This window comes from Lepidochelys kempii, chromosome 19 (genome assembly GCF_965140265.1).
Source record: "Lepidochelys kempii isolate rLepKem1 chromosome 19, rLepKem1.hap2, whole genome shotgun sequence".
In the NCBI taxonomy this organism is placed as follows: domain Eukaryota; kingdom Metazoa; phylum Chordata; order Testudines; family Cheloniidae; genus Lepidochelys; species Lepidochelys kempii.
In genome coordinates this window covers 8,209,551-8,223,587 of record NC_133274.1, presented here as the reverse complement: position 1 = coordinate 8,223,587, position 14,037 = coordinate 8,209,551, and the positions used below count along the sequence as shown (strand labels likewise).

The 14,037-nt window shown below is 38.6% G+C and overlaps 2 protein-coding genes across 2 annotated transcripts in view; both read left to right on the top strand.

Moving 5' to 3' along the window:
* The window catches only part of MYOM3 (myomesin 3), a 58,738-nt gene extending 57,138 nt beyond the window's left edge, over positions 1 to 1,600 (top strand). Inside the window, exon 36 of the mRNA XM_073318086.1 lies at positions 39 to 1,600. Coding sequence (XP_073174187.1) covers positions 39 to 302 — 264 coding nt within the window. The 3' untranslated portion in view covers positions 303 to 1,600. The remainder of the gene's footprint in view (positions 1 to 38) is intronic.
* A 4,909-nt stretch (positions 1,601 to 6,509) lies between these two features.
* Positions 6,510 to 11,092, top strand: LOC140900360 (fatty acid-binding protein, liver-like). The gene is made up of 4 exons (XM_073317557.1): positions 6,510 to 6,645; positions 8,026 to 8,198; positions 9,731 to 9,820; positions 10,930 to 11,092. The coding sequence occupies exons 1-4, from the start codon at positions 6,579 to 6,581 to the stop codon at positions 10,978 to 10,980; spliced, it is 381 nt and encodes a 126-aa protein (XP_073173658.1). The 5' UTR covers positions 6,510 to 6,578; the 3' UTR covers positions 10,981 to 11,092.
* The last annotated feature ends 2,945 nt before the right edge of the window (positions 11,093 to 14,037 follow it).

Sequence of the window (14,037 nt, the reverse complement as noted above, 5' to 3'; positions counted from 1 at the left end):
GTCACTGTAACGCTGTATTTACTATATTTTTAAAACAGACCCTGTGTTTGACATGCTGCATATCTGGTGACCCTTACCCAGAAATTACTTGGTTCAAGAACGAGAAGGTAGTAGTTTTTAAAGATCGTTACAAAATGGACGTGAAGGGGATAGTTGTCACAGTTACCATTGAGAAAGTCTGCAGTGACGACACAGGAAAATACAGCATCTATGTCAAGAACAAATATGGCTCTGAAACAGGGCAGGTTACTATCAGTGTGTACAAGCATGGAGAAGAACCGATCGAGCTACGGGAAAAATGATTTCCAACACACTCAGAAACGCAGGTTGGGATTTCCAAAGAGACCTAAAGGCATTAGGCACCAAACTCCCATTGAATGTCAAGGGGATTTAGACACTTGGTTTCCTTTGAAAATCCTGGCCTTAAAATTCAGACTCTCTCTCTTTTTATTATCTATGTATAAAATAAAGGTTTTCACAGTGATTTACAGTATAAGAAATCACAATGTACCCCTCTTAAAAGCATCTATAGAAAACTGGAGAAAACCTTCAAAATCCCACTCTAACCCGACAGAATTAGACAACTGCTTCATAAAGTGTACCACTTTTCAGCTAACAGCACTATGTATCGGACACTGTGGGGGTTCATGTATACAAGAACTTATCGTTTTGTATTAAGCCCTTGTGTGTTATTGACTATCCTATAGCAGGAAAATGTTGATGTGTGCGTTGTTGTTAAAACGTAACCCTGCTTGGGCCCAATTCAGCACAGTACTCAAGCACATGCATAACTAGATGTCAGCGGGACCACTGGTGTGCTGAAAGTTAGGCATGTTCCTAAATACCTCGCTGAAACAGGGTCTTATGCACTCATGTTTACAAGTCTAAGCCATGTGGGAGGAAAGTAAGGCAGTGGTTTTGAGCCTCTGTGGCTTTGCAGAGGAGCATGTGTGCGATTACTGTGTGTACTACGACATAGTGCGAATTTAAACACATTTAAAGTACACAGCTGTTATTTCACTCTAACGTATTGTAAACTGTCAAATGATGCTATATCTGAACACGTTTAAGTGATGATAACTGTTTTGATCAGTGACTGGGCCAGATTCAGCCCAGATTAGAGTAGTATAAACCCAGAGACAGAGTTCCAGTGGCAGGAATATTTCCAGAGGAGAGCTTATGGTGTGGAAACTCATCGCTATTTCCTCTTCACTAGTGCTTAACTGGGCAGCGCTTTTTGGAGAGGGGGCATGGTCAGGACAACAGAGAAATGGGCTATTCAGTGCAATCGCTCAACAGTTTCCACGGGCAGTCACACAGAGGGGAACTCATCCCAGCCTTAACATAAAGCTACCCCAACTCCTTCCTTTGAAGTGAACATGCTGTATGAGCTAGCTGGCACAGAGTACAATTTACACTTTCCTGCACCAGAAAGGTAGGGAAGTTTTTTTTATTCCAGCCCAGTATTTTAAAGCCCAGGTGTGAGTGATGAGGCTGAATTTGGTTCTTTATTCAAAAGGCTGAAGGTTGAAAAAAAATCATGGGAAATTTTTTTTTCCCTTTTCACCTAGATAAATGACAGTGGATTACATAACAATATTAGCTCATGTGTTTTAGCATATTCCTTTATTATTTAGCATATTCCTAGATATTTATGAGATACAATAAAGCTCCCTATCCCACATGGTGTAATTGCCTCTTCATATGAATGAGATTAGAGGATGTGTAATAACAAATTACCTCTCAAATCACATGAAGTGACATGTCTAGGCAACTGCTAAATTATTCTGAACATTCTCAGACACACCAGTCCCCAAACTAAAGCTTAGTTTCTGTGCAGAAGAGGAATCCTCAATTGTACAGAACTCACTTCCTTCTTCAGTTTTTAGAATTCAGCTCCCATAAAAATTAACTGAAAAATGCTGTGTCACAAGCATGATGGGCTTTTTGACGTAACACTCCAAAGAATCAGTAGCACAGCTGGCTTTTATCTGAGAACACAGATGATTTTTGTAGAGGATGACAATAGAAATCCAGAGGAATGAAATAACCCTTGTAACATGACATATAATGCTGTTTTAAATAAAGATCAAGGTACAAATAGAAAAGTTCATTTTTAAAATGTTTGACAGCTACTGGTTCTAAACTACCCACACTTTCAGAAGAGGGTTTCCATGCCACTGTTTTATCTGTTACTATTGATCAAGAACAGTGTTTGCCTGTCATACTGTAGTTGATCCTGTATTCTATGCAGTGTTTAAAAGGTGTGTAAATAAAAAATGTAAAACTTGATAACAATACAGGAGTGAGTCATACCTAAAAGTGTCCATGGAAAAGATTGTTTAGAAACAGATTTGTGCGTGCAAGGGAGAGAGCAAGAAATACAAACTTTTCTGAATTGGAGGTAACTTCCCTATATGACTAATTACATTAGTTTAAACAGAACACATCTTCTACAAAGGTGTTTGTGCAGTGCCAGGTACAATGGGCCTGTGATCTTGGTTGGTCCGTAGGCACTTCTATAACAAACATGATTAATAATGATAACATGACATAGTATTTGGAGGATTACGCATGGTTCTTGACATTCAGAATTTGGGCTGGAGTTGGTGTGGGTTCAGGGTCTAATTTCAGCTAAGGTCAGCAGAGACAGGAAGAAGCTGTGTTGGAAGGGCTTTTATTTGTGCTTCCTTTTATTATTAATTATTATTATTATTATTATTACATAGAGCAGGTGCTGAAAAAAATCAGGTGCACAAAATACAGTCCTAAATATCTGTTCTTGTTCAGATTACATGGAATCCACTGGCTCACAAACTGCAGTTACATATTCAGATTATTAAGAGCATCTGGACTAGTATCCCTTTGTATCTCTAAGACACAAAGAAGATGAAAAATAAGTACATCTAATGAAAAAGGACTTTCTAAAGTCATACTTCTTACAATAAAGACATACAAACTGAATGTTGCTGATGAATTTTATCAATTTAATAATCCATCGTCCTTGATTACATTCTATAACTATCAGTGTTCAGTTTTACCCAGTTATTCTAGTTAATAGTAGTTATTCTAGTAAATAGTTGATTTAAGCCGGCCTGTTATCAGGCTTTGATTTTGCAACGAGATTTGCACAGGCGGACCTTTGCACCCGCACAGATCTGATTGCAGGATTGGGCTCGCAGGAGTAATTTTAAATTAATCTCTTAGTTTCTGATGTTTATTAGTTTTGGTTACATTATTTTATATGGCTTTAAAATAGCAGTCCCTGTCTGCAAAATAAAAGCCTACATGGAGGAGGTACAGAATGGCAGCAGCCTCTGTTCCAGTCTCTAGCAAGAGTAGCAGCTGCAGAGATGCTGCACTGTAACCCCATAGCCTTGCTATGATTGATGTATATGTGAATTCTGTCCCTAATACGTGTACACACACACACACACACAGAGAAATCCCTTTATAAAGCCTGATTTTGAGTGCAACAGATGCTTACCACTGTTGTGCACTTTAGTTTAATGTTTAGCTTCGCAAGGTCTGGCCATTGGAGGACAATGAGGACAGGTCACTATGAAAAGTTTAACAAAATCCATGAGTCAGTGAACTTTTCCAAAGTCAGAGCCTGGTGTTTGTGCATGAACTCCTCCCAGAAATTGAAACTTCCAGTTGCAAACAGATGAGCTGCCTGATGAGCAGCATTGCATTGTTGGCAAGGTGCAGTTTGTATATTCCCCCTTCCTGTGAAGCATCAAGTATTGGCTATAGCTGGGGACAGGATAACACACTGTTGGATCAATGGTTTGCTCAGCTAAAGCAAATCCTTTACAAATATGTTTTAAAATTCCTTATTAACAAACATATATTAATCTTTTAAAATCAGAAATTGGATCTCTAAAATTAATTTTAAAACATTCAAATGATTAAAGACAATATAGTTTAGGGCAGTGTGCTCTTAAAATCAAGTGGAGGTTTAGTATCCAGCACTAGAACTCAGATCTCCTAACTCTTAATCCTGTGACATACTTACTGATTAAAACTGTGATGAATTAGAGATAGACCTGAACTGTCCCAAAGTTTGGGGTGTATTTGGATCTCTGATCCCAATTTGGGCTTGTCTCTAAAAATTACAACTGGACAACAGTGTAAAGTAAATTCATAAGAAAAATTCATCATTATTTTCGCACTCAACTAAAAACTACTGCCTAGTCTTAATACAGTACTAGAAATGTTGATTTAGACAGGTCAGTCACCTCTAGGGCACAAACACTATTTGAATTAAGCAACTGTATTGCAAACCACATACAGTTTTACCTAATGCCTTCCAAAGCCAGCAGGCAGGCTTGATCAGGGAGGGATGAGTATTACACTGTGAGTGAGGAATTCTGAGGTTATGAATGTGGAGAGTAACAATCAAGAATTAAGTACTTCCATTTATTTTCCACTTCAATCCCCAGGCAACAGTTCCATGTTTCGTTTCCCCCTTAAATCTGTATGTCTGGGACCATCATTAAATAATGGAGTGCCCCAAGGGTCGGTCCTGGGGCCGGTTTTGTTCAATATCTTCATAAATGATCTGGAGGATGGTGTGGATTGCACTCTCAGCAAATTTGCGGATGATACTAAACTGGGAGGAGTGGTAGATACGCTGGAGGGGAGGGATAGGATACAGAAGGACCTAGACAAATTGGAGGATTGGGCCAAAAGAAATCTGATGAGGTTCAATAAGGATAAGTGCAGGGTCCTGCACTTAGGATGGAAGAATCCAATGCACCGCTACAGACTAGGGACCGAATGGCTAGGCAGCAGTTCTGCGGAAAAGGACCTAGGGGTGACAGTGGACGAGAAGCTGGATATGAGTCAGCAGTGTGCCCTTGTTGCCAAGAAGGCCAATGGCATTTTGGGATGTATAAGTAGGGGCATAGCGAGCAGATCGAGGGACGTGATCGTTCCCCTCTATTCGACATTGGTGAGGCCTCATCTGGAGTACTGTGTCCAGTTTTGGGCCCCACACTACAAGAAGGATGTGGATAAATTGGAGAGAGTCCAGCGAAGGGCAACAAAAATGATTAGGGGTCTGGAACACATGACTTATGAGGAGAGGCTGAGGGAGCTGGGATTGTTTAGCCTGCAGAAGAGAAGAATGAGGGGGGATTTGATAGCTGCTTTCAACTACCTGAAAGGGGGTTCCAAAGAGGATGGCTCTAGACTGTTCTCAATGGTAGCAGATGACAGAACGAGGAGTAATGGTCTCAAGTTGCAGTGGGGGAGGTTTAGATTGGATATTAGGAAAAACTTTTTCACTAAGAGGGTGGTGAAACACTGGAATGCGTTACCTAGGGAGGTGGTAGAATCTCCTTCCTTAGAGGTTTTTAAGGTCAGGCTTGACAAAGCCCTGGCTGGGATGATTTAACTGGGAATTGGTCCTGCTTCAAGCAGGGGGTTGGACTAGATGACCTTCTGGGGTCCCTTCCAACCCTGATATTCTATGATTCTATGAAATACATTTAAATATTGTAAGAAACTGATTAGTGCATATGTGCCCCACTGATGTCTACTAGATGGAATCACAACTGATCAGCTGTGGGTCGTAGGCCCTGTACTGATAATGGCTAAGGGAGATTCTTTTTTTCCTCACGTCGTAGGGGCCAGTTCTTTTGGAAAAGACTGATCTGTGTTCTATCTTCACTGTCTCTGTGAAGTTCCAAGTACCCACATGCAGCATAGTGAGTCATGAAGTTCTTCACATGCCATGGATTTATTACAATATATAAGAAATATAATTTCACATCCAGTGACTACTTCTCTAAAGTTTTATATAACTGAACACTTGTATTTATTTATTTAGAATATGGGTAAAATTTTCAAAAGTGCTTCAGTGACTTATGAGCCTAAGTATCATTTTAACTAATGACTTAGGCCTGGTCTACACAGTTTATGTACCAGTATAACTGTGTCAGTTTTCGGTGTGATTCTTTTTATTTATATAGTTATACCAGTATAATCCCTAGTGTGGACACAGTTATATCTGTACAAAGGTGCCTTACATCAATATAGCTTTTTCCCCTTCCTTTACGGAATAAGCTATACCAGTATAAGCAAATTTATATTGGTGCATCCACACTGGAGAGGTTGTATTGCTTTAACTATACCATTATATTTAAAGTGATACAAATGTTATGAGTACACAAACCCTTATGCTTTAGGAGCCTAAGTACCATAGGCTTTCAATAAGACAAGGGCTTGCCTAAAACAGGGAAATAGCCTGGAATAGCTATTCCACATTAGCTCCCCATGTGGCTACTCTTATTCTGCATTTTGTACTTTAGTTTAATCTATTCTGGAAGCAATAAACTTGCTAGGAAAGAGACAGTCAGGGTAAAGAGACAGCCACAGACCACAATGAACTAGAGGTTATTTCTATTAAGAATAAACAGATGATTAATAATTGATACTATATTGTTAATAATTAGCAGATTATGTCATATGAGAGGCCACATTTTCTTTCTGTATAAATAGCATTTAATTCAGTAGACGGCTGCTCCATTCTCTTTCTGGCATCACTGCCATACTGTACTGCACCATCCATAATGGCATTCAATGGAACCTGGCGGGTCTATGCTCAAGAGAACTATGAAGAGTTTCTGAAAGCTCTTGGTAAGTGTCTTGTTATTTTTTTTTCTGTAACTTGCTGGATTTGTGAAATATAACAACATTTTGCATTTAAGGAACCTTCCATCAGGGAATATCTAAAGTGTTTTTCACAAACCACCTTCCATGTAGGGTGATCAGACAGCAAGTGTGAAAAATCGGGACGGGGTGGGGGGAAATAGAAGCCTATATAAGAAAAAGACCTAAAAATCGGGACTGTCCCTATATTGGGACATCTGGCCACCCTACTTCCATGAGTTAGGTAAGTGTTACTAGCCCCATTTTAGATATCAAGTGAAGTGAAGACACTTGCCCACAAGTCACACAGAAATCTGTGGAAAAGCCAGGGATAAAACCCAGATCTACTCAGCCTTAACCACAAGACTGGTCTTCTTATGAAAGGAAAGGTATTCAGTAGAAGCATATCAGTTGACCTGTTTCAGTTTATAAGGTTAACTAGGAGGGAATTGGTAATGGGATATAGAGCCTCTCAGCTCTGTTACCAGTTCACATAGAGCCTCTGACAGTAATCACTGATTACCTTATGGCTGTTTGTTAGCCTATGTGAAATGAGTTTGATGGTCTCTAGCTAGTTGTCAGAGGTGTCTAGGTTACTAAAAAACACCACCATAGTTTGCATTGTTAGTTGCAGCAAAACAATCAAATTAAACAGAGCGGAATGCCTTGCTCAGTGAAAATCCCTTCTCAAAGAGCATGTTGCCTGAACTACACCCTCAGCTCCAAAGGCGATCCTTTCAGGTCAGCTTTGAAGCTTATTGATGAGAAAGCTGGGGATACTTGCACTGTTTTGCCCTGTGGCTATGCAGAGGACTTCAGTCTGTCCTGGGGGAGGATGAGAGAGAAAATGAACCTTATGCAATGCTACTCATGTCATTTAGTGCAGTACTAAAGGTGCTCAGACATTACAGTGATATAAGAAAAAAACTATATAGAATGGAAAAGAACATAGAAAAGGTGGTCAGCCTTTCACCAGTGTTAAGTATGCACACAAAATTTAAAAAGAGAAATTAATTTATTGTACTAATGTAATATTAGGGCAAAAACACTTCAAAGTGCTTGTAAATATGACTATATATAGGGAAGATCCTCAAAATCTTAAGAAAAACAGCATACCTCATAAAGAACTGGCAGGGAAACTCCAAGATTATAAGAAAAGAAAATGAATCTAAAACCAAGTATCCCACTGATGAAATTGTATGTCCATAGAGAACAGGGTAATCTAACTTTGACATCCTTTTCTGTTGTTGATTTGTGTCAACCTTGTCACTTCATTGAATCAAAGTATTTTATTTGCATAACAAACAAACCCCATACTTCCCTCTGCATAACAGAGAAGTTAAAATTCCATTTTTCCTCTTTCTGCAGCATTGGCAGATGACCTCATCAAAGTTGCCAAAGACATTAAGCCTGTTATTGAAATACAACAAAATGGAAACAACTTTGTTGTGACATCAAAAACACCTAAGCAGTCTGTAACAAATTCATTTACTCTGGGGAAAGAGGCTGATATCACTACTATGGATGGCAAAAAACTAAAGGTAATATATTTCAAGAACAATAACTGCTCCCTCACTAGTACTTCAGGTTTCAGAGTAGCAGCCGTGTTAGTCTGTATTCGCAAAAAGCTTATGCTCAAATAAATTGGTTAGTCTCTAAGGTGCCACAAGTACTCCTTTTCTTTTTACTAGTACTTCAGTATCATTTTGCAAGTGGCATTTCTTTGTACTATTCCCATTAGGAAACTTCAATTGCTTCTGATGAGTAAGAAATTAAGTAAAACTTAAAAGCTCTAAAGAGAGCATGCAGGTTACATGGTAAGTGAAGGAGCCAGAAAGACTGTTTGTCTAGCTGGCTTTGTGGTTAGCGACACAGGGAATCTAAGTTTGTGTCACAAACTGCCATGTTAGCAGGTCCCAAGAAAGTTGTGGTGGCAACACATTAAGCAACTGTGGAGGAGCAATCACCTTACACCACTCTAGAGCAAACTCCTCTAGCTTCAGAAGGAGCTGCTTCCAGACCCTTTCAGTTGGAAAAATGGTTGCTGCAAAGCACAGTTTGAAGAAACCCCCATTAACCTCTAGGAAAAACTGAATGCTTTGTACTAATTCAGCTCTTGTCACACAACAGCTCATTAAAATGCTCAGGTAAAAGGTAACATTTCTTAAAGTAGTCAAATCTGCTGCTTCAGTGCATAAGTTGATCAACCCAGGGGTCAGGGAGGAATTTTATTCCCCATGTACATGAATAATTGGCTACAAATGTATTATGGAGTTTTCCACTTTCTCCTGAAACAGTGATTCCCAAATAGTGGTGTGTGGAGCACCCCTGGTGGTCTGAGTAGAGCTGACTGTTCCCATGGTTCTAGCTCTCCATGTAGTTTCTAGCTGACATAAAGCACATTAAAAAGATAAAACACATTAAATGTGTTCTTACTACAATTTTTTCATGTAGGGTATTGCTATAGCTACCAGTTGTGGCAGGGGAGTTGGGTCATATGTTTATGGATAGAAATGAGGGTAGTTTATGAGAAAATCTTTTTGTTAAGATGTGGTCCACACTATTAAAAAACAAAAAAGTTTGAGATCCCCAGCCACCACTGCCAGAAGAAGGATAACATCCTAGATGGACCAACAGTTTGATCCAATGTGGCAAAACCCGTTGTATAGTCTTACATTACGTAGGACAAATTTTACTCCCATTTTGCATATTTCAACTGCCAGTTCGCTTTACACACAATACCAATAACTATAAAGTCTTTCTAATATATCTGTATTTCCTGAAAATTATCTGCACACCAAGAAGTAGCATTTATACATGCATTGGTATTGTTTCAACAGTTAAGAGAAGTTTTCATTGAATGCTAAACAAGATGCTCATTAGTCCTGTCAATCTGAAGTTAGCATGAGATTAATGAAATATCAGTATCTACAATTCCATTCTTTCTTATCTGTGTAACTAACTACCATTCTAACTGAATTGCCAGTTTCTACCTTTTGGCCTAAATTGCCTACCAGAAATGTACTTGCTGGGCTACTATAAATACTTACGTTTTAAAAATCTGTGTTCACAGTGCACGGTTAACATGATAGGTGGGAAGCTTGTGTGCAAAACAGAAACATTCTCCCATGAACAGGAAATTAAAGGAAATGAAATGGTGGAGGTAAGTGATTGGTAAATAAAGGTGCAATAGGAAAAATAATGGGGAAACATTTTCTATGCCTGTCAGTTTATAAAATGATACCATCACTTTAAAAAGTCCCAGTGTTGAGCACAGGAATTACTACTGTGAGCATGGATTATATCACTTTATTAATGAAAGAATATGTAATTTTATAATCCAAGGGTGATTGCAAGCAGCAAGAAACAACATTAGTTACCATTTAGTACAGCCAGGGTGATGCATTGTTACTTATTGACTCAATTGAATCTCCTCTACACATGGACAATGCCTGTGGCTGTCTGTTATAGTTTCACTCTATACATTTCTATCACTGAAAGTTGCTATTCATCACTTCCCAGGATACACTGAGCCAAATTCATTTCCGTTATCATTCCATTTTAGGCACTCAGGTTTAGCGTTGTTAGCTTTTGACCATCATGTGGGCAGGCTCTTTGCAAGATTTTTCACAGGGTTGTACAGCTGGGATGCTCTTGAGCAGAGAACGAAAACTGAATCAAGCCATGCTAATTTACATTTTCACCTGTTTTATTTACAAATCCTAGGAATTTATAATGTGTCCTGAACGGTTTCCTACTGGCACAGAACCCTTCTCCCAGGGAGTTGAACTTCCACTTGCCAGGCTTTTAATATGTATTCCAGTTGGTGTGATCATTGTTATAAGAATTACAGCTAAGGTTTTCAGAACTGCCTAGGGATTTTAAATGCTGAGTTTCCTTAGATGACTTTGAAAATCCCAGCCTACTTTCTTTACAATAAATCTGCAAAGAACCAGATCAAAAGTACTTATCTGGGGCAGTGGGTTTCTAGTATAGGGAACATACTTGTGACTGAGATTACTCCAACAGTACACTTGAAGATAACATTTGACTATTTAGATTTTCAGTGTTCAGAACTGGTTCCCTAAGAAGAACACCATTGTTTCAGTATGAATGTAATCAGCATGTCCATATGCAGTTGTTGTAACTGTATTTTCAGATGATATGAGATGGAATTACAAATATACTACAGCAACTTCAAAGCTGTTAGCTACATACAGGTCCCCCTACAGTATAAATGGAAAACAAGTAACATATTTGTGTCTTTTACAGACTATGACTGTTGGTTCAGCAACACTCATCAGAAGAAGCAAGAAGGAATAAACAATAAGAAGAAAGATGCATTTTATTTTGGACATTTTTACATTCCAGAATAAAGTGCATTTGCCATCAGTTGTGAAATTTGTTATTTTGAAAAAATGCAATGGAAAATAAAGAAATAGGATCTCTGCTTTCTTTCCATGCTCACACTTGATTTACACTAATATAAGAATTCATTTTCCCTGAGTATAGAGACACATCCCATACTCTAACTTCTGGTGGCCTACTTCCCATCCAGGCAAACCTCCGATTAACTTCAACAAGAGTTTTGCCTGTGTAAGTACAGGATTGGACAGCTAGTGAAATGGTAATTTGCCATAAGGATTACAGGGACAGGATGAAAGCTATTAGGAATGTGTCTTTGCCTCTTATCCTTATTAAGGAAGGCGATAATTTTAGTGAACCCCAACACCTTCTCTCTTTCTATCTGCCCAATAAGTCTGGGAAACCTACCAAAAATCAGATATCTAATTCCTACCCAGCAAGTGTTACTGCTGATCTTTCTGTCATCACAATAGTAATATAAATAGAAATATTTAAAAAAGCTATAAAAAGTATTGTACACGTTCAGCAGGTAATTATACACAAAGAAAATGAAGCTGAGGCACCAAAAGCAATTAAACTCAATGCCTATTAATTAAATTTTCAAGATCGAAAATGATTAAGCATCTCAGTTTGTAACAGTCTTAGTGAGTATAGCTGGAATATTTGCTTTCAGATTTGATAGGTATCTGTACTCTTTCTGGGATGAGGTATGAATTATACAGGACTGAAGCATATGAGAATAATGTCCCTGCACGTATACCTCCTAACTGTCCCTCACTACAAAGTGCATTCCCCTTTTAACACATTATCCTCCATCCCACACAAAATCTGCTGTTATCCCACATCTGACATTGTCATTTAATTGTCCCACGGTCATGAGGTGTCATCCCAACAGATCTCTGGTTCAGAATCACTGAATCTGCTCCATAATATATACCCTACTATGGCAGTCATGCCACTTATCAGGTCACCAGTTTTGTGGATTCTATTCTTCACCCACTGAAGTCAACAGGAGTTTTGTCAAGTGACTCAACTGGGAAAAGAATCTGACCTTCAACAAACATCACCACTTTGAAAGTGCCATAAGTTAAATCAGAAAAAAGCACTCTTATTCTGGGATAAGAGTGTCCACATGGGAAGTTTTACCAGTATAGCTATGCTGGTAATTTCCCTTGAGTAGACAAGCCCTTACTCTCAGAGGCATGCTTGTTAAAGATCAAATTAAATTCCCAATTGAATCACTTGAAAAAAACTCTCATGGACTTCAATGAGATAAGAATGTCCGCATGGGGAGTTTTACCAGCATAGCAATGCCAGTATACTTACACCTGCATAGGTATGCTGGTAATTTTCCCCATATATATAAGCCCTAAAACTTGAGTACAGTGCAAGTTGCACACATATACAAAATCCCACAGAGGCACAAAGAGATGTTGGCCAGAACAAACTTGGGAAGAAAGTTCTTTTAATGTTTCGTGGTGCAAGAAACCATTCAATACAGCTTGGAAAGGTATGTTTGTAAGTTGCTTGGTAACTGTTGCTAGCGAGATAAGGAAACAATACAAAAAGAAATTAGTTGTCTAACAGTAAATTCCCAGGAAACCACAATGCTTCAACAATCAGGTGCTGCATCTGTAAATTGCATTGTACAAGAGATTTGACACGTTCAGGTTCTTTTCTGAACTAGTCTAACTAAAAATATATTCAATTTTGTAAAATAAAATTGTAATTATAGGTTTTAAAACTTGTAAAAATGTATGCTACATTGCTTTTCACGTATTATGACATACACGTGTATTTATTTAGATTTAATTTAAAGCAAGTGTCTAAAATGCTAAGCACTTATGTGTTTAAGGAAAACACGCACACATACAAAAAGTTACATTGGGTTAATACCCACAAAAGAGCTCCCAACCCTCCACAAATAAAAGACTTCCCTCCACAAACTCACTCAGACTCATTCAACTCACCAACTCAGTGAAAGTCTAGGAAAACAGTTCAGCGGCCATACTCTGTAATGCAAAGGGAGATTGGGTTATAGAATGGTAGGATGTTCTGAAAACAGTACCTATCAATATATAAAATTAAAACTGTTTTTTAAAATATTTGTGTTTAAACCTCCATAACAGATTCTGAGAGCAAACACAGTGCAATGTCCAAATTATTTAAGCTTTAACATTGTCTACTACAGGGCTATTCATAGCAACATAGTCTCAGCACATTCCACTGCCATGTGAGAGATCTGAATTTGAATGTATGTCCTTTGTGCAGGTCCTTACTCCAACCTGTCAAGAACTGGGGGCCCTTGCTCTGATTTACAGTGGGAGGATGCTATCACATAGCAGAGGCAATTTTGGGAAAAACTGGGACCATCCTGCAAAAAGAGTTGGTGATATGACCTCTTGACAAAGGCAATCTGCAATGGGAAGAGCAATGGATTAACTGGGTGGAAATGTAGACTGGTTAATGACGCAGGTGATGATTCTATAGTTTAGGCCAAGGGTCTTATGTTACTGGTTTGGGAAATAAGTCATTATTTACACATGGAAAAGTCTTGCAGTGAAAGAGGGATACATCCACCCTCCCCCAAAATCAAGTGAAATCATGTGCAGTACCCCTCAAGGGAATATTTATATAATTGCATCTTGTAATTCTGAACACTGCAGAATGGACATGGTCCATCTAGTTGAGAACCTTGTCTCTACCAGCTGCCAATACCAGAGGCTTCTGAACAAGATATGTAATTACTCCTGGCTACATGTATTTATTGCTATGCACCAAATTCTGCCATGAAGTGATTTCAGTGGTTCCACATGGGTTTCTGAGGGCAGAATTTGGCCTACCAATAGCTAGACACTTTGGTACTACAGAGCTGCATTATGCTGTGCTCATATATGGTAGGCTTAATCCTCAACCATCTTTTCTGGCTTGCTATTACCAGTTTCATGTTCTTTTAAAGAAGCTTTTGTGCGTGCATAGAATTTTATTGTATATTTACTGCACATTGTACTCAGC

Excerpts from the sequence above, each read along its gene's own strand:
- LOC140900360 (XM_073317557.1), top strand. The coding sequence starts at position 6,579 with ATGGCATTCAATGGAACCTGGCGGGTCTATGCTCAAGAGAACTATGAA. Across the intron at positions 8,199-9,730 it reads TGGATGGCAAAAAACTAAAG|TGCACGGTTAACATGATAGG; the intron begins GTAATATATTTC and ends CTGTGTTCACAG. Across the intron at positions 9,821-10,929 it reads AAGGAAATGAAATGGTGGAG|ACTATGACTGTTGGTTCAGC; the intron begins GTAAGTGATTGG and ends TGTCTTTTACAG.